General features: G+C 38.8%; 1 protein-coding gene across 3 annotated transcripts; it reads left to right on the forward strand.

The window, feature by feature from the left end:
• Positions 1-9,884: 9,884 nt before the first annotated feature.
• On the forward strand, positions 9,885-21,941 carry LOC119741492 (protein C-ets-1-like). 3 transcript variants are annotated; one of them, XM_038217458.1, is made up of 9 exons: positions 9,885-10,111; positions 14,989-15,089; positions 17,415-17,667; positions 17,894-17,989; positions 18,419-18,514; positions 18,918-19,067; positions 19,361-19,651; positions 19,869-20,064; positions 20,465-21,941. In XM_038217458.1, exons 2-9 carry the CDS (start codon positions 15,063-15,065, stop codon positions 20,586-20,588), a joined length of 1,233 nt encoding a protein of 410 aa, XP_038073386.1. In that variant the 5' UTR covers positions 9,885-10,111; positions 14,989-15,062; the 3' UTR covers positions 20,589-21,941. The 3 variants fall into 3 exon arrangements, with proteins under 3 accessions (XP_038073386.1, XP_038073232.1, XP_038073310.1); XM_038217304.1 differs by lacking the exon at positions 9,885-10,111 and adding an exon at positions 12,684-12,865; XM_038217382.1 differs by lacking the exon at positions 9,885-10,111 and adding an exon at positions 12,684-12,865 and having other exon boundaries at positions 19,367-19,651.
• Positions 21,942-24,820: the final 2,879 nt, after the last annotated feature.

A 24,820-nucleotide genomic window follows, 5' to 3' on the forward strand; every position in this document is an offset into this window, starting at 1 on the left:
TGACCAAAAAAAAAGAGGCACGCGTTATAACCTACACCGTGTTTGCGACAAGCAGAATGTAAAGTGATACACATACCCTCTGGAAATTCAATAGCGAAACATGTCTCTGGCGCTGTGCAGATAAAAACCATTGTATTTTGTTTGTTTTGCGCATTTATCGTGGCATGGTGGGAAGGTGGACAAAGAGGCAGCGGTCGGGAATTCCCCTAAAAATAGCCCATCCTTTTTTATAGCTCCATGGTCTTAATACCTCCCTGCGTTATCTCTACTGTGCCGTGACTATTGTTACGTCGATGAAGATCGATAAATAAACATACATGGTCGATAATCAGTTGTGGCGCATGAAACATGGTCAATAGGCTAAGTATCACAAAACAAGGCACTGCACAGCATTATTCATCTCCAGATTCTGTACATACTACAGTGATAACCAAAGCCCAGTTTGTTCTCGAATCTTGTAACTGGGACACGGCGATTGCAGAGGTCCGGCAGATAGGAACCTTCAACGTTCATTGTGTCTTACAGCGTATTCATTTTTTTCACATGGTTTGAAGCATGGAGGAAGGAACACACCTTCCTCCATGTTTGAAGCAACATGTGGTTCAAAAAAAACCCTGTGATTTTGTTGTCGCAGGCATCGAGTCACAGACAGCTTGCACAAAGCGCCCTCACTGTGGACAGTTCTCAGTTCTTCTTTGATACAAAACGAGTAAGCACTTCGTATACTTTCATTGTTACCGAATTAAAATGACAGAACCTGTTCCCCCAGCGAGGGCGCTCTCTGCAACCTCTCTCTTACTTTCCTCACAATGAATAGCTTCAAACTGGGATGGAGTTTTATTCCCTTTTTACAGGCATGGAGTATTATCAGCTCCGATATGTGATTGTAAACCACGAAGCATTTGGAATCTTAAACCATGTCTGGTCACAAGAACGAATTCTTTAGTAATACACACCCTAATTAGTTTCACTTTGCCGTATGACTGTATGACAAAAAAAATAGGGTGACCCAGTTAGCTCATCGTAGATAAAGAAAAGGTCGTATATGAATAACTGTTTACAAATGCAAACTTATTGTGCAATGCATACCGGGTACAAGTGGGGATTTCCATACACCCATTCTCTACTGCAGTGTGTATACGCACGTGCAAAAGCTTACTACAATCATATGATTCCAAACAATACATCCAATGGTGCATAATCACTAGACGACAAAGGAGCAAAACTTGGCAATCGCAATTTTTTGACCCGCACCGTGTATGAGTCACTATTTTATTTATTGTGATTTTGTTTTGGTATCTGCGACAACTAGACTGCATGATATGGCACACTAGTTTACCACACTCGCGCGCACGTAGGTAGTTCAAAAATTTGAGATGCGCGTTTACGCCTTTGTTTCGCAATAAGGACAGGGCATAGTTTGCCCATCGACCAATTGGCAAAAGTATACATGTGGGTTATTCCATAAATTAGGGTGAATCAACTCGTGGCCTTTTGACCCAAAATGGAACAATTGATTGACAGGGGATTCAATAATAATTGTCAGTCTCACTCAAAGATTTTGACATTCCCCATTAACTGTAGCCAAAATCAGTCATTCTTTACACCAGAAATGTCAAAATACCATGTAAAAACTCATTCACAGTTTCACGTGTAAAGGGGACACCACATCAATTGTCTGATATTTGTTTGTGATAATTCATACTCAATGTGGTGTTTTTTTTTTTTTATGTATATGTTTGGTCTTACCCAGGAAAACACATGAATGTTTATTGTGAAAATATCTTGCTAAGAATACAAATTATGTGCCTGATTGTGTAAGGTTACGCGTGTATAGAAGGCGCCTGCTGATTGGTCGGTTCCTCGAGGTCATACGCAGTCTAGTTGCTTATGAGCACTAAGCGTGAGCGTGCGACGTGCGACCGTGTGGAGCCACCTCAGCAATGTTCCGACTTAAAATTCTCACTTGTTCCTACAGTTACATTTTGTGGCAATCTCTGCCGCTCGAGAACAAAGCTTTCATTAGGACCCACAATCTGGCAAGCACATTTAGGACCAAAGACAATTACACACTATGAAAACGATTTATGTGATCTTGACATCTTGGTGTGAAACCACATACTCTGAAAAAAAAAACAATCCTTCAACGCAGCCTTCCAGTGAGCGTCACGTGCCTCCTGTTTACAGTGACCTGTCATATTTTCAACCTGTCAGAATTTCCGCTGCATACAAAACACCTGTCATAATGCTACATTCTTGTTATTTCGCTGTACACAGAACAAAGTGAAAGCTTCCGTTCAATGCCCAGAAACAATACACAGAAACAGTTCAGTGTAAACGCAGGTTAAAGACTTCAGCAGTAAAAGAAACAGTTGCTTCCACATTTCATTGAATCCTATATTTGGCATGGCCTTCGTAAACAATTGAACCGAACTATGTGTAGGCTAATGTTCTTTGGGGGAGGGGTGGTGGTGGACGTTGAGATCGTTGACAATCTATGTTAAACACAGGTTGAAAATCCAATCTATGTAGAACCCTGTTTTATATCTGTGTATTGAAGTTTAGACTTTAGGAATAAATTCAATACCAAAATCAATAATAGCAAATGAAGAGTAGGAGTTCGCGTTTTCTTTATGACATATCAGTTTTAAAAAAGAAAATAGGACTAAAATGACAAACAAAAAATCTCCCCGCTTAACAAACAAGTACGCAACCTCTCTACAATATCTATAGGAAAGTCAGTATACTCTGGTAAAAAATAAATAAATAAATACAAAATAAATCAATAAACATGCACAGTCAACACAACACGCATCTTTCACTATTTGTCATTATTAGTTCGTCATTGGTTTCCACGGACTTTCATTCTCGTAACTTGCAGGTTTACCTGCCTATTATTTAACGAAACGATAGCCATCTGTTGCATTCGGTTCGATTTCAACCATTGCAAATCACAACCCGACATTATCAGTGCAACTTAAAGTGGCCGCACGAACGACTATTTCGTTGCCTTCATCTCATACTTTTTGCAAAGGTGGGCGTGTTCATCTATTCAAACCGTGGACGAAACATTCCTGAGAACAAAACAGAACAAAATCGTCCGCGATTCCCAGCATACATCCGCGATTGGGGTCGTGTACAAAACATATGGGAGTCTTTCTAAAAAGTTAGAGTTCAAACAAAAGAGGGACAATATAGGACGTCCACGATTGACGGTGTGAACACGTTTGTTTATGTCGACAAAAGGAAGAATTCGAGTTTAATATCAGAGGAGATGTATGAGCTTTCACGTGCACATGTCCTTGGATCGTGGCCCATAAACAAATCACAAACAAATCACAAACAATACAAGACATTAAGCAGTAAAACTCGGAATAAATGCATCAACACGCATTACAATCTTTATGAAATACTCAGTGCAGGAGTTGTAAAATAAAATGAGGTTAGCCACACAAATACGAATTAGACAATTTCAGATTGAAATCTAACCGCTTCAAAATACTCCAGCGCTTCTTTTTTAACAACTGCAATGCGTTTTCACTTTCAAGTGTCATTGCATCATATCAATAAACAGACCACAAACAATACAAAACTCTTGTAAGTAGAGCACTTGGAACAACTACAACAAATCGCGTTTCAACCTTTGTGAAAAGTTCTAGAAATGATTTTTGTTTTCAGCTCTTCTGAGAAAAAGATGACAATAGTCTCGCACTGCATGTGACAGTTGTACTTTCGTAAGAACCTATACGCGTACTCGAAATCCCGTTCTCGTGTTCAACGGGGTTTCGAATGACGAGAACAGTGTTCGCGAACAGGATTTTCACTCCCCACTTATTGGGGACGGAAGATGAGGAACGTCAAGAACAAAGATGGCGGACTTAGGTCCATACCACAAGTTGCTTTAATCGTGTGGATCAACTAGAAAGTACTCACTTAAAGCAGGAGCAGTTTAAATGCTAAAATAAATACGAAATAGAGTGGGCTTGTCATTGTCGGAATTATTTTCGAAAGATCATTTATTGTCCATTTATTTAATTCGGAGTTTTATATAATGGCTGCAAAAGTTTTCGCCCAGCTGCACTCCACACGCACCTGGCGTTCGAAGTCGGCAACCCGAGAGCACTGCAGTGCACTGTTCGCGGGTCACTCGAGAACAGGGTTTCGATAATGATACGCCCTATGATTCCCACAAAGGGTGAACCAGATGAAGGGACATACAAAAGACAATTAACTGTTTGCTGTTGAATATCTGCAATTCAACCCATCAATTTCAACGGTAGATTTGGATTTAAGTGAGCATGCATGGAGCATATTTGCAAAACCAAACCGTCCTTAATACATTTTTAAAGTTTAGATGTTTATTTATTATCACACCATTGTGGCCCTAAAGCCGCATTACGTATATGTAAAAGCATATTAAGCAACAAACAGCCTGAATAAAATAACCAAAACAAATATATATCATTTTACATGTACAATCAATTATTAAAAAAACACATACAAACGAAAACCAAATCGCCTCATCAGATTAATGCAGCCATTACCAGTGAAAAGAAATCAATTTCAACATATCATACAATCACACTTTTAAACTTGATCTTCTATTTGGTTTTGTGTTTTAGTTGTGCTTATTTTGTGTTTTGGGTTTTTTCGGGGTGGGGAAGTGGGTAGAAAAAAAATGGTTCTGTTTTTCCTCATAAAATGCTTATTATAAACTTGCAGTTTCAAAGTATGAAACGCGGCACGGTATCAATCTCTGATTCCAAATAATGCATGGGCACTCACTTAGGCCTAAGCATTTTGAACCCACTGGTAAAATTTCCACTTGGCTAAAAATAGACAAATATGTAATGCTTACATCACGTGCTTTAAATCAACACACACGAGGAAGCAATAAAGATCCAGCATGCCGCGGATGTGACGTGAGTGCACTACAATATAACTTCACGCCTGCCAACTTTTACTTTCACAAAGGAATTCATGAATTATTTATGAGTACTCCGGAGCGACCAGCGGAAATCAATGACGCAGGCAGTGGTTGGTAGACACGTGCAACTTTTATACCAAATTAGGGCGACGTGTAAACAGCATTGCACTGTTGAAAATAAACTACCTGTAATGCAAGTTGAAGGCTCGTACTTTGGATAAGTCGCCACGCATACATGATATCAAACAAAATGTTTACTTACAAAGCTTCTATACGCTGTTCTACCATACAGCAAGGTATAGATTTCTTGTCGTTAAAACAGTCTAAGTTTAAAACTCCAAACTCTTAATACAGAGTAATGGTGAAGATATGCCGAACAATGGAAACAATAGACACACTACTTTTTTTCTAACCATTTCTGAGTTATAACCACCTTTTTAACCTAAAAACTGCTGTTTTATTTTGGTGCTCCCAGAGGGCCAGCCTAATGCCTTCTTTGTACCAATCTGAGTCACTAACTGACTGCCTATCACTTGGGAGCCGGGCAGTGCCGTTGTATTGGATTACCCCGTAACGAATGGGCGTATGAATGAAGAGACTTCCAGTGAAAAGGAATTCTGAATATAATTCCTTGCGGTCTGGCCATGAAAGTCGAGGCTTAAAACAATTTTCTAATGCTCTGTAAGCGATTCATCTTTGCCAAGAGCTGGAAGCTACGGCTTCCTTCCAGAAAAAAATCATCTTGCAAGACGTGGTATTGGTTTAAGGTTTCCGCTCGATTGTGGCATTTCTATTTTCTGGCCGGATTACCATCCAGATACTGATGTACGTCAGGCGCGTGGCCTGCGCGCTATTGCTCCGCGTCAGTGACAGTTGCATGCGGTAGAAACCGCAGCAAACTTGACGAACGCCTTGACACGCGACCAACCTGCTAATTGCTTAATTCACTAGGAAGGTATTAAGCGCTTAACAAACTCCTCGCCAATTTGTCCGAGACGGAAACCACACTTTGCACCGATAAACCCTTTCTCTATGAATAAACTAAGCACAAACTGTGCATTTTGCAGCGGTGATAAGTTGATAACATAACAATTAACATCGGAAGTGTGTGCTTCAATTTAACCGATTTTTTTTTCAGCAGCGTCTGATGCTTAAGCCTGATGCTTCGTCGTACGTATACAGGAAGATGTGTTCTTTCAGCAAAACGGAAACAATTCTCGTAGAGATAGATGTATGTGAATTATTTTCGTTCTTCTGAAAGAACACTTGCCTTTTTTGTGATCCATGGACAGAACTTTAAAACGGTGTTTGTGTTAAAAATGCCGTAACTTAAAAAACATGAGTGATTTAAATGATTCTTGCACTAAAAGAAAGCTTATTAATTTGGCCTTCATATCCTAGATATTGAAAGGGCTACGGGCAGAACTTCATTTTAAAAAAATGGTCCTGCCATTTGGCTTTCCTTGTTTGACTCACATTGTACATTTACCCATGCAGTTTGTTGTGTGTTCGCATCTCATGATGATTCCGTTACAGTTGGAGGTAATTACCAACCAAAACGAGGAAGAAAAACTTCGAGTTAAAAACAAAAAAACCTGCACATCGATCAGCTTCCTTGACGTCATATTCATACTGAACGTATACTAATGAAAATCTCAACATTTCGCTAGGCCTATACATGTAGACAAAAAAAATATCAGGAATTGTGAGAGTGCTTTCCTTTCAGTTCGAATTTTGACACAAGGAAGAATTCTATTTTTACCAGAACAGGAATCAATGAAAGTTGATAAGGCGACCTTGAGTTCTAAAAAAAAAGGAAATTACTGCTACTTTAACTTGAATTTCCTTGTGGTAGACATGGGGGACGGGAGGAAAGGTCCCACTTTTTGACATACCAATAAGAATCACTCAAAAATAGACAAACATCACTTTCCTATCAAACCCATTACGCAGCGTGACTCCAAACTATAGCGTCACTTTTTTAATCTAGGTATTCAACAACTTACAAAATTGCGTAACACCAGACGCACAATGTAGATATTTTTTTAATGAAATTCCGCTATTGAATGTAAGAAGTGAGAAAATGGAACGCAACCATTACAATGTGTTCTCGTAATGATTCTGTGATTTACATAATCTATGCATTGCCTGTGTACCCGTTTAAAGTTGTCATTTTGAACTCTTAGTTGTTATTTTAGGGTGTTTACTCGGCCCTTATAACATTTCAAGATTTTATCAGTTATGGCCTATCAGTCTGTTGAGAACTGTAGAAAATGTGCACTGGACCAAATTAGTTACTCCTTTTGTATGCAAAAAATGTACTTTGTAACAATCTTAACATCCAAATCTGGCGGACCGAATGCGATAAATATTTGTTTGTTGATGATTTGTTTTTAATCAGCTGTGGCAATCTAAATTTCGATACTGAAAAAAAATTGCAACCAGCCTTTTCTGACTTTTATTGCCACAGCGTTAATATACGCACACATCAATGCTCAGAGGGGACAAGGACGCATTCATTCGAAAACTGCTTTCAAAACAACTTGGCCTTTTTGTATCAACAATCTTTTATGGCCGAGTTCGTTTATTTGTTTGATAGTGATACAAACAATTGCCGCATCTTGGCAACAGAAGTATAGTTTCGTTTTAGCGAGCTGTAATTTATTACACTCACTGCAACAGTCGGCATGAGAAACCATCGTCTCTAAACGGGTACTTTAACTGCAGAGGCAGTTTATGCAGATAAGTTTGAATACTACTATCGGTTTCTGTAGCATCAACAAAACGGAGGGATGGTTTCGAGAGCATTATCAACAAAGCCTACGGCTTGTCTTAAGTCCGCCAACTAAACAAACGTAATACCAGCTGGTCAACCTGTTTATGATTTTCACTAATATTGACCCCATTTTAAAACAACAATAAAACAAGTTGTTCCTGGATTAGCATTTTAAAGTAAGCCAGCCTCGTAGATCTCTGTGTTAAGAAAACTATTTTGATATATTGTATACATTATTTTGAACACATTTTGTTCAGTAATGTTGTGTTCATCATTTAATTTACAGCAATGCAAGGTGCGGTTTAAAAGAGTTAATTAAACCTGATAAATCATCAGAAACAATCATGTCAGAGCCTTGATCAGGTGGTTCATGAACATAGCCTATTCCTTTTCCCTTAAAACAGTACTGTTGTGAGAAACACAGTCAACGTAAGACGAGAACATTAATCAGTTTGTTAAAAAAAATAATAATTGGAACAAGAGGGGAAGGGGACTTGCAGAGCCGCATAAAGAGAGAGCTGCGACAACTGCGGTAGCAATTTGGACGCCATTGTCGGTGTTAATTGTCCGTGGTCCAACTCAGCTCGTGGTCCCAGAATACGTTATGAGATTTTTGCGAAGAGTCGCCAGTTTCTCTAATTCTCTGTAACCAACATCGACAATACCAATAAAATAGGCCTAAGACCAGAATCACATGACAGAATGTTTCCATTCTTGGACCAAACGTGGCGTCCAAACTACGGTACCTTCATGTCGCAACTTTATGGCTCTGGTGACTAGCAGTCATACGGCAATACTACATTGCATGACTAGGCAAACACAATTTATCAACGGATAAGCACCACCACAGAATTAATATGAGATACACTTTGTCATTATATTTCACTGAAAAAAAAATAGATTAGGCCTATCTCGCAAACTGTGAAGGCCATCATGCTAAAACTATTTTTTAAAGCTTCAAATAGTCGCGGGCGCCCAAGATTTACAGCACATTTTAAACGAAATAACACCATGTCGATGGCGCATCAAGAACTATAGTAACATATAGCCTAGCTATTACCAAGTGATGACCTAAGATACACAATCAATACGAACTTAATTAACGACACGATGACGATAGGTTAAAAGTATTATCAGAAGAAACCTGACAATTTTAAATAATGTGGGTGATACGGAAAAATCTATAATAAGCAAATGTTGCTTGAGGAAGCAGGAAAAGAAAGGTACTATTGGGAATTTTTTAGTCAATGACCGATTAGTATGAACCTCAGCTGCTAATTAATCATCAAAGTTATTCACAACTACAAACAATCTTCATTTTTTATCAACCCTGAATGTGAAATAACATTGGACTGGGCAGAGGCAGGGATGGTTTCTTGGACACACGCGAGGATGTTAACTGTACATTATCTGGTGAATCGTGAGAAATGTCTTTCAATCAGGTGCCATCTCAAATCACATTTTTAGTGACTTTTTTCTGGCCAAAAATAGAAGAATAAGTTTGCTATATGTAATGAAAAGAAGGCGTGCGGAAAGGATATCCTGCAGTGTACTGTCACACAAGTTCTACGAAGACACGCTGCCCTCCTCGATACACCAGATATTCATTTTTTTTTCAAATAAAGTTTAAAACATCGAGAAAGCACAGGTCCGACAGAAGCAAGTGGTAATGCGACCTTAGGAAAAAGCAACGTCTTGTTTCGACACGAAACAATCACAATAACAGAAAAGAAGAACATAAACTCTTAGCCTTTGGCAAGTTTCTTATCACAGATGCCCTGCTCCTTCCACGCTTATCGCAAACACCACTTGTCAGTATCACCCAAATATGGTGCCACACTAAACGTCGACGGTAACTTTACATTATAAACACCCTTGGACTGCTATTGCGCAGTCCCGCTAATGAATAGAAAAGCCCTGCAAAAAAATCCCCGGTGCAGTCTGAAGTCTATTCACGGAACCTTACATCACGCCCGCTGGCATGCCAATCACCCATTCAGCGTCACTGGACCGTGCGCGTTAGAGTTTACTGATACGCCCACCGCACGCTGCCCTCCAATCGCAACACCGCGCGGCTCATTATTCCCAGTGACATCATCCATCGAAGGCGGCATTGGGAATTCCCCTCCCTAGGCCCATTCGCATTGACACAATGCACCGATCTATTTTTCACACATTGCGAACAGCGTGGTGAGATTTTGTGACAAAAGTGGAGGGTGAGACATCAACTTCAGCATTCGAACACTGGACTCTGAGACATCAACAACCCGAATGACTTCTCACTCTTTGGAGGGAGGAACTGCAGAGTATTAATGTTTACCGACTACATCTATCTCTCGACACCCAGTAAACCTGACTAGGAGCACGCCAAGCGGCCACCCAAGCTACACCAGCAACCTGCAACACAGGTATGTGGCCAAGTCACAGTTTACTCTAAACCTACTTCAAACAAATGAAACTATCACTCCATTTACTGCAAACGTAAATCAAACAACAGCCATTCACAAACAGTACTGTAATGTTTATGATGTACCAAAAACTTTGTCATCCCTCAATTGTTGTTGTGAACTTCACACAGTATGTGGAGTACACGAATGCATGTCGTACTTGGTACATAATCTTCGAAGTACGTTCTACAGCTTATCAATCTTTGTATCGCTTATCGATCTTGCATTACAAGTTTATGACTTGTTGCCAAACAACGATATGATTAATACGATCAATGTACTTTGTTCGCTGTGAAGTTGTTGGGTAGCTTTTGTTGCAAATATTCCTGGTATGCAGTGTTGGCCCTTTATATATATTGTTATCATGTTTGAACAATATTGCTCAACAGAAATTGGAATTGACATTTTCATAAACGCCCAAACTTCAAGAATTCTTCAAGTAAATTAGTTCAGTCAAAACAACATTGCATTGCTATTATCATGATTAATATTGTACAAGTATGATATGATATTCTGTTGGGTGTAAAACATCTATCATACTCTGCAAGTGTCAAATTATGTGTATCTCGTTATTTGCAATATAAAATTGAACAGGTGAAAGAGAAGGACCTTTAAGCTCTAAAATGTTAATGTCTGTTGGGGCTTACATTCACCATCCAATATGAATAGTAGTAATACCTACCCTGGAAATAGACAAGGGTAACTTGTTACACGTTTTCATTCTTTGAAAAGTCCTCGTTCGAGCTGGTATTGCTGAAGAAGGAAAACCTAGGATTCAGACCTGGGATAGGCCTAGTCATTGTTATCTGTCTGTTTAAAGAATATAGCTGTCATGCTCAAATGCTTTGCACGATTGGTTGGTATTGGAGGCTCAGTAGTGTTTATGAACGCTTTTTAGTATCAAACGTTGGTTCCACCGGAGTTCCATGGCTCACTGCGCAACAATGAGCTCTCACAGACACAAGGGAGTGAATGCCCTCTAATGATACCGTACCTCCTTGCACCACCCCTCTAAACTGGATTAGGATCGGGTGTAGAACCCAGACACTGAACAGCCGTTCGGGGAGCTGTGGGGACAATGATGTTTCTAGTTTTGGGTTTCTCATTGAAATCTCAGTTATGCAGTCTAGCTCGATCAAGCAGAGTTTGAATCCCACTGAGAGATAACTTTTAATCTCTAATGTAGTTTTCTAATATTTTCTTTCAACTTCTAAAAATCCGTTTGTTCGAGCCTGATCCCAATCCCACTTAGAGACAACTTGTGATATCTTACTAAGTTTTTCTGTTTCCTTCCAACTTCACAAAATCCGTAAACCTAATGTGTAATGTTTAAATTTTTACAAATATCAAGACAAGATCTAACGGCTGACTGTAGAAACGAAGCATAAACACTTCAAACAGCCTACACAAGGAGAAACAAATCGATTTGAATATTTTAAAATTGTCAATTGGAGTCGAAGACAAATCTTCCAACGAGTACACCCGAATAATCGACACTTATGCCAAGTAATAATGAAGACGATCCACATATACTAAAAGAAACGTTGATCTCAACCTCTAGTCACAAATTCGTGAAAAAACACCAACGTGCCTTGACTCTTATGCTCTTGCATAGAATGGGTATATAAAAGCACTCCCACCAATATCCCAAATGTAAACAGGCACTTTCACACGACATACCAAGAGTGTAATATACACAACCCCAGAGCTATTGGCTTTGGAAAATTAGCAATAGAATTAAAGTTTACTTACCTTTTGATTGGCTGACTGGCTTTCTGTGGCACGTGATCAGTAGCGGCTTCTTGGCTCACACCTGTGGCTACACCTGTGGTAATTAAACGGAATAGAGCTTGTCAATCATACACCGAGATGAGGGTCGACAGATGACTCATCTTGGTGCGATATTTCCTTAAAACCAGATAACTACAAGCTACAATGCATTTCCATTTAAGTCCTATACCCATCGCAAATTACATCAAAAACATAGTGACATTAAGCTGCTTGCCAAATAATGATTCTCTCCAATCACTCTGGAAGACTACAATTCCTAATGATCCGATTCTTTGTGTAACTATAAAACTTTCTTTCATCTTCCCGCCTCTGAACCATGGAACTTGTTATTGTTATAAGCAGTATAGCCTTTTTTTTAATATCAGCGATGCTGTAAACCAAAGAAGGCAGTCTTTTCCTAAATAATCTCAGCATTGTCATTGAGACTCATTATTATTTGGATGACTGGTAATTGTATCATTGTTATCCCGAGTGGAATGTACATTATGATTTTGGAGGACACATACTCTGGGGTCTTAAAGTAAACTGAGCGTATAACAACCTCTGTCTAATGACGTCGGAGGTGGTGCGATCGACGAGCGCCTCCTCATCAGAAGCTTGTGACATCCTCCAGGCGATTGTCAAACTTGATTTCGGTGGGAGATTAGCAGGGGTGCTTCGGTAGACTTAATCCCCTTAATCTCTTGGGTCATCAAGCTACTGGGAATGTCATCCTGGTGTTTGGTCTTGGCTGCTGTCATTTCGCTCCGTGATTTCACTCGGCTAAGATGGTCCCCAGTGCGCAATGCTTCTATCAGTTGTCTCGTGAAGTTCCTCATCAGGCCACAATGATGACGCACGGTCCAGTAAACTATCCCGTGATGCAACAACCTGCCTATCAAAACTATGATGTCTACGATGAGGAAGATTGGTCGGAAATAGTTGGTAATTTCTTTCTTTTTACTTTCCATTTCCGAGGATTTCGAAAACAGGACAGGAGTCTCAACTTTGATTGTTTAGTTTAGATTTTTGGTTTCCTTGTTTTAAGGTTGCTTTTTAGAGTCTTTAGTCACCTTTGCAAGGAAATACGGGTAAACGTTTTTGAAAATCTCGATTTGGAAGCTAGTTCCAAGATGTGTTGCATTTCCCCCCCCCCCCCCCCGATTTCGTATTCCATACTTTTTACTTGAGGTATCATCATATTTTTATTCCAGCACGCGCCAGTTAGAATTACCAAGTTAAGGTCGTAAAAGAATTTGGACCCAATTCCTCAAGGATGTTAACCAAGTACTAAAACACTTATAACTTGGAAAGTTGTACAGTGGAATTATACCGAATCTTGTAATCTCACGGGAAGGTGGGTCCTAGAATACCTGAAATTTGTTCGAGGAGGGTCGCATTCCTTTGCCACACATGATCCCCCATAGTACGGGTCAGGGCGAAATTGAGACTGGTTACGGTCTGCAGGAGGGTTTGAAAAGAGCTGTGTACATTTTGGTCCGTGGGAATTTAAGTTCAAGTATACAGTGCGGTGGTTGAACTGGTTTGTACACATCCATGGTTCAAGGGTAGTTATTCAGCTGTACAGCAAAAACCTCTGAACAGATCAGTACAGCACACGGGCAAGACGTCGTATACATTTATGTCCCGTAGAATCATAGTATTCGGACTGTTTTTACACTATTTCAATGCGTCCATGGCTACTTCCATGGTTCAAGCTAAGTTAGTACCTAAGATAAGGCTATATATGCGACCAGCAGATAAAACCCGAGGGATAGGCCTGCATGTGGTCGTTTCCTGCAGCTTGTGTTATATCAAAGGAAATCCTATCAGGTGTTTTAACCATTCAGGGAAATGTAGGCCTCGTTTCCTGTCAGGAATTTTGATAAATGACACTGTGAATTTTTTTTTGTGTGTTCTTAGAAATAAAATTTCTTGAAAAAGGTACTGAAAATAACCGATTCTTAGAATGCAAAATCAATGTTGGCGGATGGTTCATGCCCCGTTCTTTCAAACGTTGTATCTTTCTTGAACCAAAAAAATGAATAAACTGCGCGCACGATGTTTTCAGCTTGCCCACGCTAACTTAACCGCGTAGGTTTTGAGTCACATATTTTCTTCTACATTTATCCGAGGCCAAGTTCGGTCGTATGCTGAAATGCACGTCCCCCAAGAGTAATCCCGTATATTCCATTGTTAAAAAAGTTGTTTGCCGTTTGTCCATACTACCAAAAAGCCTCGGTCTCTCAGACGGCCATATTCTGTGCCTAAACCCGCCTACGTACGCATAACGTGCTTTGGTATGACGTTGGCCTAATCAGTGTATTTGTCTAGAAATGCATCTTTTCTATTACCCGATCACTCTATTTACTTCCAACCATGTTTGTTAAAAATCAAAGATCTCAAGGTAACAAAATCTGTCGTTAACGTTCCACGTAATGAGATAAATTACTAACTTTTTAATAAATTATTAACAGGTGTATTTTGTTGACAGGCTGCCCCCCCCCCAAAAAAAATAACAATGTTGATGTTTTGTCATCAGTAACTTAAGACCAATTTCATGTTACCACAATAACACAAATTCTCGCTGAAACAAAACACGTGTAATCGAGCAGTGGAATGACATTATTATGCCGGCCACGAAAAACAGTACAGGGCGTGGCTGAAATGTAAAGCGACGTTGTGCAGTGCCGACTGAAAAGAAACACCAGTGCGCGTGCCGGGGCGCTCGCGAGTATCATTAACGTGTCGAGTGTCGTGCTAAACACGCAGACGCCGTGTCAGCGTGTTTTGAAAACAGGAGTTGATAACCTCTCGAGTTTAGATTCGGTTGTCGGTTTCAGACGAGAAGAGGAACTGAGTTGAGAATTTATGCGAAGGGGAACATAAAGGTCTCCGTCGGTGCTTTTTGTTCTTGCCCGACCGCTGACACATTTTGACAATAATGAGTGATAAACGAAACTCGGGGCTAAAGGGCAAGAAGACATGCAATGCGTCTACTCCAGCTTACGTGCACACTGAATGAGGCTTTTAACTTTAATAATTAAAGTTTGTTTTCTCTCGTGCAGATTCCGTGGCCCTCCCTTCGGAAAATCAACTGCTAGATTTGTTGAACTCGTTGGACTTGTATCAGGACGACAGTATGAATCCAATGTGCAACAACGACATGGTAAGTCATAAATATGCGAATTTATTTACCTTTAATGTTTAAATGTTTAACTTTGACTATTATTTTTAGTGCAAGCTTTACCATTGAAATTGTAAGCGAATGCAATTAACAATTTTTACAAACCGTTGAATCGAACGAGTACATGTACATAAGCTTGAAAGCGTAACAATAACATTGTATATAAACTTTTTTCAACTGTAACTTACAGAACCATAATAAAAACTTCAACGTGAATATACATCGATAAACAGTGTCCCTCTGAAACAATAATTGTGTATCAGAAATAAACAGATGGACCAATGAATAATGTGAGATTTTAACCGATGTTGATGCCTGTCACAAACTGAGCTTTTGATTCAACTGTAATGGGCGTTGTCTCTGAGCTCCTGTCGTGAAAATGAAAGAAAATATTGCCGGATGCAAGCGCCGCCACATCCTCTGGTTGTCCTGATCATTTAGCAGATAAATTTCACCATCGTGTAAACCAACGCTCATAGTGGTTAAAGTAAATTCCGTTCAATTTAAGATTTAAAAAAAATCGAATTTCATGAAATTCAAGCCGTGTCATCGAGAACCACCTTTTCAGATTTTCCGACAGCGAAGTTCAGTTGAAAAACAGTAGGCCTACCAGTCAAACAGTGTATATTATGCGCTTTTGTGGCTGGTAACAAGACAAAATTGTGCTATCAGCAAAATCTGTATGTTTAGCACCATCAATGTATGACATGGATGACTGTGACGCAATAACACAGCACATTTTGCAGCAAAAGAGTTTTTGAAAAATGCTGATTGGAAAACAACTGGTTATCAGTCATTGACTGTGGATTAAGGTGCATTTGGTTAGAGGTTTTGCATCGCATAACTGCCACGGCACGCCCCTATTCAAGGCCACTCGCTGACCACACCCTTGCAATTCTTGCAGTGTTGAGAATGTACAGGAGATAAATCATCCAGCGTACATGTATTGGCATTTGCATCTCTCTTTGATCAGTTGGATCTTTTGCTTGGAATTTAGAGGAGGGCCGGGTGGGGCATACGTCCTCTGCAATTCCAGTTAAAATTGAAAGTGTGTCCATGGTGCGGTCCAGAGGGCAAAGCGTGACCTGCAAAAGGGTGGTACGGCGCCGTATCACAGGATACAGGCAGGCCGTATCAACTGTCATGTTTCCTGACTTATCTGTACCAACGGAACTGGTGTATACGTGACATACCTGTGCGGTATCTAAACAAAAACTAAAATCCTGAAAAACAAGCAAAACATGCTGGTCATTCCAACAAACAATTCATGTCTAAATAAGTCGTGTACAATTAATTCAGTGCACAGCAGTAACTACTGAATGACCCAAAATGAAGATAAGATGATGAAGATTGTACATGTACTGGTTTTTTGGTTTGGTCTTACAACACAGGCGATCAAATGAGGGTGTACGTTTTGACAGCTTTCCTGGGAATTTAGAGTGAATTCTGGTTTGTTTTTGCAGCCTAAAAATAGGACTCATGTTACTAAGAACAACACATAGTTCGGCAGGAAGTGAAACAAAAGATCTCAAGCCGGCTATGTAAATGTTTCATTTTCACCAGAAAAACTTTCACTTCATTTGTTTGTTCCTAGTTCAATCGCGTTTTTTTTTCCTTCCCAGAAGTCTGTGCGAAGATCATTCCATAACACAATCATGCTTGTAATTTATTGAATGATACGAATTAATAAAAAAAATCGTAACCCTTTTCCTACCGTAAATTGTTTTCTCATTGAGTCATACATTCCATTATTTCATGACACCTACATACATTCCTTTTGTTAAACATCTTTTGACTTCGATCTGAGGGCGAAATAAGAACAAATTACTTTTGTGTTCATTTTTTAAATCTGGGGGGAAAAAAATACAGAGTTTTCTGCAACACATCAACAAGAAAGGCATGGGCCTACAGACTTAAGAAAATAACCCGTAGCAATAAGTTCATATTATCTGGATGCACTGTTTACATTGTATAAGCATAGAGCACAATACAGAGCACATACCTGGTAAAATTCCAAGAATGACGGGTCTGTGCAAACAAAGCAATCTGTTGAACATTTAGTGCATGCATAATAAAACATCATTTCTATTCACCACTTTAGACTCTGTACTAAATTTATTTCGGGTTGGATGATCTGAACTCTTGTGTACATTGTGCAGTGTCAATTGAACACTGTAAGGTGTGTGGTGACTACTGTGCTTTTATTGAATAGGCTAAGTAAATCATAAGGTGTCAGACTTACAGAACAGTCTTCTTGGAAATTCAATGTTATTACCAAATGCTCTTCAAACATGTTCCAATCTACAGCTCTTTCCCGATCTGAGCGCCGACCACACCCACATGACCTCTGACCTGCCCCAGGCCATGAGAGTCTCCATGAGTGGGGAGGAGGAAAGCCTTAGGAGTGTGCTGACCCCGCCCGACAGCCCAGTGTTTGCAGAGCTGACCACGCCTCACAACCAGCACACCACGCCTAACAACCAGGGGCCTATGTTCCAGGAGGGGGTAGTGCCCAACCTGAAATACGAACCTCAGGACACTTACAATATTATGAACACTAGTAAGTAGAGAAACCACTGACTGCAAACGAAAAAAAAAATGTTTTCTTGTTTACTCATACAAGCAAATCTGACCAACATTGAACTTTATTTTCTGTCTGTCTGCTAAATGTTTCACCAGCATTATAATAAAAAAAAATCAAACACGAGCAATAACACTCTAATTTATGTACTTGATAATTCATTACCATTAAGCGTTCTGGTTATTTCTTTGTATCTTTTCTGTAGTGTGTTCTCCAATGTATCCAGAACAACCATCCTTCAGTGAAGGAATAATATGTGATGTTCCTTTTGGAGCGTCGAACCACGTACTTGTTAAACAAGGTAAGCCACCACCCATCATAAAACTGATATCTAGGGTCACAGTTAGTATACAACCCTGCAAATTATTTAAACTATATTCCAGGGAATTTAATCTTGACCTGAAACTGAAAGACAAGTCATCACCTGCAGGTGAGATATTAGTAGTAGCCTTGAAAGTCATTAAATGGAATACCGAATGTACTTGCTTGAGGTCTTCATAAAATTTTTAAAATTCACAGACAAAAATGAAACTGATAACAAAAGTGAGCCTGGAATAGATACTAAGTGTTATGACTAATTATTCATAAGGTTTTCTTTAGAAGACAGAAACAAAATCATTTTGAGGATGACCAAAAACCCATGGTGGAGTCAAATCAGCTACAGAGAATTCTAGCCATTGTTTTCAGTTTCCAAAAATAAATCTATTACTTTCACTTTTCTTTTTGTCAGAATTTATTGAACAAGAGTTCTCGGACTGTTTCTCAAATGGACAAGCAGAATCAGCAGCACCTCAGTGGCAGCACCACGGATACCTTGATTATGAAGGTAAATTAGTTAATTTTAAATGTCAACATCAATAACAATATCAAATGAGCCTTCTTAAGAACCATTCTACACTTAAGCTGTCAGCATTTTTCTCATGATAAAAAACGGACTTCTCGGACTCACAAACAGTACTTAAATTCAGTTCAAACCTGTGAAGTGAGATTTAACAGTAAACGTTTAATTGCCAAATTGTTGTCTTGGTGCGCCCTTGATAAACAAATGTTTTCAAGCTATCGGGGAGCTGGAAACAACACTTTGAGTACATTCTACTCTTATTGCAAATCTGGGAACATTGTTCTGGGGCACTGAAACAAAATGTGCATCATTAAGAAATTGAAGATTGTGTAATCCTCTCCCAAGCAAGGCAACTTCGTAAATACTTATACAACCCGTCTCGTTTCAGATTATCCTCCAGCACCACAACACCCACCAACCTTCGATGCAAACTTTGACACATTGCCAAACGTTGAACACTTCCTGAAGACACTGATGGATCCACAGAGGCCCACAAATCCCAGCTACCAGTACAGAGGAAGCAATTCTGCTGGGGAAGGTGAGGCAACCAGACTAATAACATATCCTACATCACAGGGACAGGTCAGCCATATTGGTCTGGTACCCAGTATAGATTTGGTTCTGACAATACATATTGTAACCAGCTTTCATCACCCTACAGAAGAAACAAACTTATAAGTCACTTCCTATTTACCTAACTCTGCTTCAGCAATCCAACTTGACATTTCTTTTAGGAACTGTATTTCCCTTTAGGAACTGTATTTCCCCTTTTCCACTAAATGCCATCAAGTTAACATTTCATTTAATTAGCCTTCATTTGATTTTTCCCAGAAACAGAGTTCGAAAGCGAGAGTGAAGCCAGTTTCACCCTCCCGAACTCCCCGGCCACATCGGACGAGGGTTATCTGTCCATCAGCCAACACCCAACAGCTCATGCTCACCGCACCCACAACTACCAGAGGAAGACGATTGACAAGAGCCTGTCCCTCCTCAGGGGCGTGACCCACAAAGACAGCAAGAGGGGGCGTGGCCGCCCACGTAAGATGCATCCCATCTCCAGCACGAGCAGTGATGACAGTGATGAGGAGGTCACAACCAGACGTGGACGTGGCCGACGAGAAGGTACTTATCATTTCTGCTTGGATTATTATTATATATTTCTGGTATGAGTCCAAAGATGCCTCAAGTGTCCCTTTGCACTGATGCCCAGGCTCACAAGCCTGCTGAAACCAGTCATGAGGAGAGAAGACAATGAACAACAGATAGAATTGATTGTTTAATAAAGTAAAGGGTTTTTTCAGAGGTTATTAATGTTTGGTCCATTTTCTTTAATATGCAGCCATGCGCGGCAACCATCTGTGGGAGTTCATCCGCGACCTCCTGAAGGACAGCATGTGCTGCCCCAAGTACATCCGCTGGGAGGACAGAAAAGACGGGGTGTTCCGCTTTGTCAACTCTGAGGCCGTGGCCACCATGTGGGGTCGCAAGAAGAACAACCCGCAGATGACCTACGAGAAGCTGAGCCGTGCGATGAGGTGAGGGCATTGTCCGACACCATCTTGGTCTAGTTCCTTAATTAACACATGATGGACAATCACTTCAAATGTTTGTCAGTGGCAGAGACCAGTCATAGTTTGGCTGAAAGACAAGTAGAAGTGTATTAATTAAAGAAAGGACCACCGTTGTTTAGAGAATGGTGCAGTTATACACTGCTGTTATCTGCATTAAAAATTACCAGGCACCAGACTATTATCCTCACTGACATTTGTAACAAATCAGTTTTGTCCAGTCACCTTAGTGCTTAAATGACAAAAGAAATCATAAGCAGATGAAAACCAGGCCAGATTCCAATAAAACAAAAAACCTAATTTGAAACCAAATTTTCCAGGAGTTAACTTTTGCCAACTTTTGATCCATTTCCAAATTCTTCCTCAGGTACTACTACAAACGCGAGATTCTTGAAAGGGTCGATGGCCGACGTCTTGTCTACAAGTTTGGGAAGAACGCGGCTGGGTGGAGAGAAGCTGCAGGGCTAGACAGCGATACCGAGAGCATGTAGGTTGATAGAACCCACAACAAAGGTGTAGACAGACTGAAAGAGACATTTAGACTGAAATTATAAGGCTTGTAATGGGCATAAGTGATGGATTTAATAAAAATACACATATACATGTACAAATATTAATGTCCGAGACTGGTGTTAAAGTATTAACGAAATATCAGAAACGTAAGGATCTATTCTTTATTAATGGATGTTTTTTGTTTAAAGTTTTTCCATTCATTGTCATGATGTTGCTTGATACATGCATTTTATACTTATGCTATGCAGTAGACTGACTAAGACATTTATATTTTGTATACTGGTGAAAAACAAAGAATTGGACACAAATCAATGTCAAAACAAAATGAAGACAATTAGGTCTATAGAGACAGTAAACTGAATGATAGTTTTTTGTGGAAAAAAAGTCAGAGAGAAAGATTTTTAACAATGCTTTTGGAGCAAATGTCAGAAAAGTAGAAGAGTTAAATTTGCACCTACACAACAAATTTGAAATATCTTTCTTGGTCTTGTAAAGAAAGAAAATATTTTAAAAGGCGAGGTTCAAACTTAAAGCTGGCATTTATCCACAGAGTTGTACAAATACATCCCAAAGATTAAGAGACCTACCAAATGTATTTTGTAATGAACCTGTTTATAGTTAATGGGAATTCCCTCCATTTCATGTGGTAATTACAATAAAGTTTATTCCAAACTTTAAACTTTAATTTGGGACAGTTTCAAAGAATGTATCGTTCACATTCCAAATATAAAACTTTATTGTGAAAGGACATTCAGTAGCAACTGTCTTGGATTGAAAATCATTTGAATTTGTGTTCACTTGATAACAAAAAATGTTACAAATCTCAAAGCAAGTTGTATCCTTGAGATAATCATGTAATATGGATGGTCATAAAGTCTCTAATAACAAAATTAATGTAGATAATGAATAATACTTATTCAGTACTTATGCATTTGTTAAATATCTTTATGCTGGAAGAATACTTTTTGCAACCATTACAAACAAATGTACAGTTATGCATTGATGTACTATTAAGCATTGTATTTAAGATTTATTATTGTAACTTATATTATGTATTTTCCAACCTTTTTTTACAATTTTATAATTTTTACTGTTTTTCTATTGCAAAATGTAAATATAGTTTATACTTTTCATGAAATGGCTGATTGGAATGTCAAAGGTAGAAAAACGTAAATAATGCACTATACATGTACACAGCTACAAGTTAAGATTTCTGTAAATATAAAATATGAGGAAACAAGTCAGCTGAGTACTTACCTTTTATAGTTTGAGGAAATAGATAAGTAAATTGAATGAATTTATGAATTTTTTCATTGTTCATATTCCAAAAACCAGAAATGAAAATTATACATGTTTAAGCACTAACTTTTAGCTTTTGCCAACACATAAAAATATCCTCAAAATAGAACATGACTTATACCTGGAACCATTTCAAAGAATCAAAATCGAAAGAAGAAGTCCCCTTGGAAATTCCCAGGGTACTTTTTAGGATTTTGCAAGGTCGAAAGCCAATACAGATGCTTTCAAACGGATGCAAATCTAAGGTCAAAGTTCATTATAATGGTATGTGCCAAGTTGTACCCACTCACACCCTATTCATCTTTGTATTTGTGATAGGGACACAACAAAATATGAGTGTTTGCAAACCTTTCGAGTAACCTTTAGAAACTAAACTGGCAAAACACCAACAAGCATTTACTTGTCTGGCACAGCATATATTAAATCGATATTAGTCCCTGTTGAATGGTAGGGGGCCTACTTTGGGGACCTTTTTCTTTGAACTTGGGTGGCACCAACTGAACAGTTCACGTTGAAACGCATGTTAAAAATGGCATGCTTTGATTAGGAACAACACAAAGAGTATGCTGCTAACCGGGCATTGTTGCCAGATGAATCAAGAATATTTTTTTCGGAACAAAAAATGTTGTTTCACAATACAGGGACTTTTCTTGTTCATTGTGAAATCCTTTTTGTCATTGGCAAAATATTTTTTTCATTGTTGGCCGTTTCTTTTAGATTCGGTCATCACTTGAAATGCAATTTTGGCTATCAGAATTGTTTTTTTTATGATAAAAGAAAGAAAGCAAAAATACTTTATGTAGGCATAACAATTTTATTTGGTCATTGGATTGAAAAGAGTCAAGTGTAAAGAGTGTGAAATAATTTTTTATTATATTTTTAGCACTAAGAAAATGATCAGTTAGGTACCACGAAGTGCATTTTGTAGTTGTATTTTTTGTTTTATATTATTTTATAGCCTGCTGGTCAGGAAATGCCTACAGATGTCAGTTTTATGTGTTTTGTAAACAGATATTTATATGTTCTTCCACCTTCAATGCACTATGTTTGAACCATTGAAAAATAATGATGTGCCTTTTTTCTCATAGCAAATTTTGTACACAACCCTATTACATAACTAAGGTTGATATAAGGTTGTTAAAGCGTGTGTCACCCTTTTTTGAGCAGTACAGAATTCTGCAATTTAGTACAGTGTAATTTTGTAACACTTCAAAGTACTATTTGATACACTTTTGTATTTAATTGGTTTAAAGCGTTAAAGAAATAAAGGATTGCATGTTGTAATATGATGTCATTTTGTTATCTGTTTTAACTTTTTTGGTCTGTCTCTCTCTTTCTTCCTAGATGTCACTGTCTGTGGTAACGCATATGTCACTGTTAGTGACACCACTGGTTATGTCTGCACTTGCTGAAATACACATGAATTGTCAACACAAGTCTTAAAAATCCTATAACCACCCCCCCCCCAGCCTTATTTATTTACACAAAACTCCTGACTTAAAAAAGCCCCACTGGTATACATTGTAATTTTGCTCAAAGGGACCTAATGTGTTTCACTTGATTTGTGGGGGGGGGGGGGGAGTTATGCACAGTTTAGGGCTAACTGACAAATTGTTTAAATTGCATTCATTTTTTGATAATTTTAAATGAGAACTCACATTTCAATGGCACTTATTTATTAAATCCTTTGCATTTTTCAATAAATGCAAAGCAATTGTAGAGAATGCTGGACGACGCGGAACCTTGAAATAATAAAACACCTTTAACTAACCCCCAAGTGCATTTTTACTAGGAACCATCTCAATCCTCCAAAAACTTTTACTTGAGTGGTGTGCCAGTTAGATTGAACATGTTTGCAATGACTGAACTTCACTGGAATTATGATGGGGGAAAAATATGTGTCAGGGGGCCACATTCCTTGCCATTTCAAGGAACTTGACAATCATTTAACTTCCGAAGTGTCTGGATTTCTGAGAAAAAAAGTGAATTTTTAAGATCACGGCCTATTGTTGTAGATATTTTCTCGGAAAACAGTTAACCACATGAAATTACATATATGGAAATTAAAATTACATATATATGGAAACCTCAAAATACGTGTACATCCTACAGGATGGCTGCAGCACTTTTCTTCTGCTAATTTGGGCTGGAATGTGTGGTTTTCTGGGGTCACGTTCGGCCATTTGTTTTAAATCTAAAACTGATTGCACACGCAAAAGTATTGCGCAAGACGCTGATAGCCAGCCAGCCAAGAAATGCAAAAAGTGATAAAAAGAACCAATCCAAAACCTCCAATCATCCAGAGAAAAACAAAATCCAAAAAGTGAGCTACATGTAAGTCCCTAACTCAAACAAGTACTAGTACTCCAATATACAATCACGATCTGCGATTTTCAAACCACATTTTTTTACTGACTGCCCATAATCACATTCTGTTTTTAGTTTTGAAAAAAAATAAAAATATCAGAGGCATTATACTGAGGAATGATACAACCACCATGAATTCAAAGAAAGTATACCATCAATTAATAGTGTCTTCTGTTGACGAGCAGAGCATACTGCTTGAAACCTCGAGTTAAACCAACTGGTTCTTTTTATTATTATTATTATGATTGGTAACAACTTCTCTTTTTTGAAAAGGTTTTTCAGGTTTTTATTTATTTTCATTGATTGTTAAGCGCCTTGAGCATCATTTTGAAGAATTTGGCACTTCATAAAATTATGATTATTATTAGTAGTATTATTCTCAGAACCACAAAACTCACTAAGTGATGACTTTCATTCACATGGTGTTACAGCAAACCTCCCATTCATTCACCAATTAATACCTCTTTACACCATAAAACTCTCCTGTGCATGGTTGGAGAGCAAACCTCTCACTCCCCCCCCCCCCCTCAACCCTAACCCCTCC

The sequence above is a fragment of the Patiria miniata genome, unplaced genomic scaffold (genome assembly GCF_015706575.1).
Source record: "Patiria miniata isolate m_02_andy unplaced genomic scaffold, ASM1570657v1 HiC_scaffold_1, whole genome shotgun sequence".
Lineage (NCBI taxonomy): Eukaryota > Metazoa > Echinodermata > Asteroidea > Valvatida > Asterinidae > Patiria > Patiria miniata.

Bases quoted from the DNA above. Each gene is read 5' to 3' on its own strand.
- LOC119741492 (XM_038217304.1), top strand. From the start codon at position 12,709: ATGGTCCCCAGTGCGCAATGCTTCTATCAGTTGTCTCGTGAAGTTCCT. The intron at 15,090-17,414 runs GTAAGTCATAAA...TCCAATCTACAG, and splicing joins CAATGTGCAACAACGACATG to CTCTTTCCCGATCTGAGCGC. The intron at 17,668-17,893 runs GTAAGTAGAGAA...TCTTTTCTGTAG, and splicing joins TTACAATATTATGAACACTA to TGTGTTCTCCAATGTATCCA.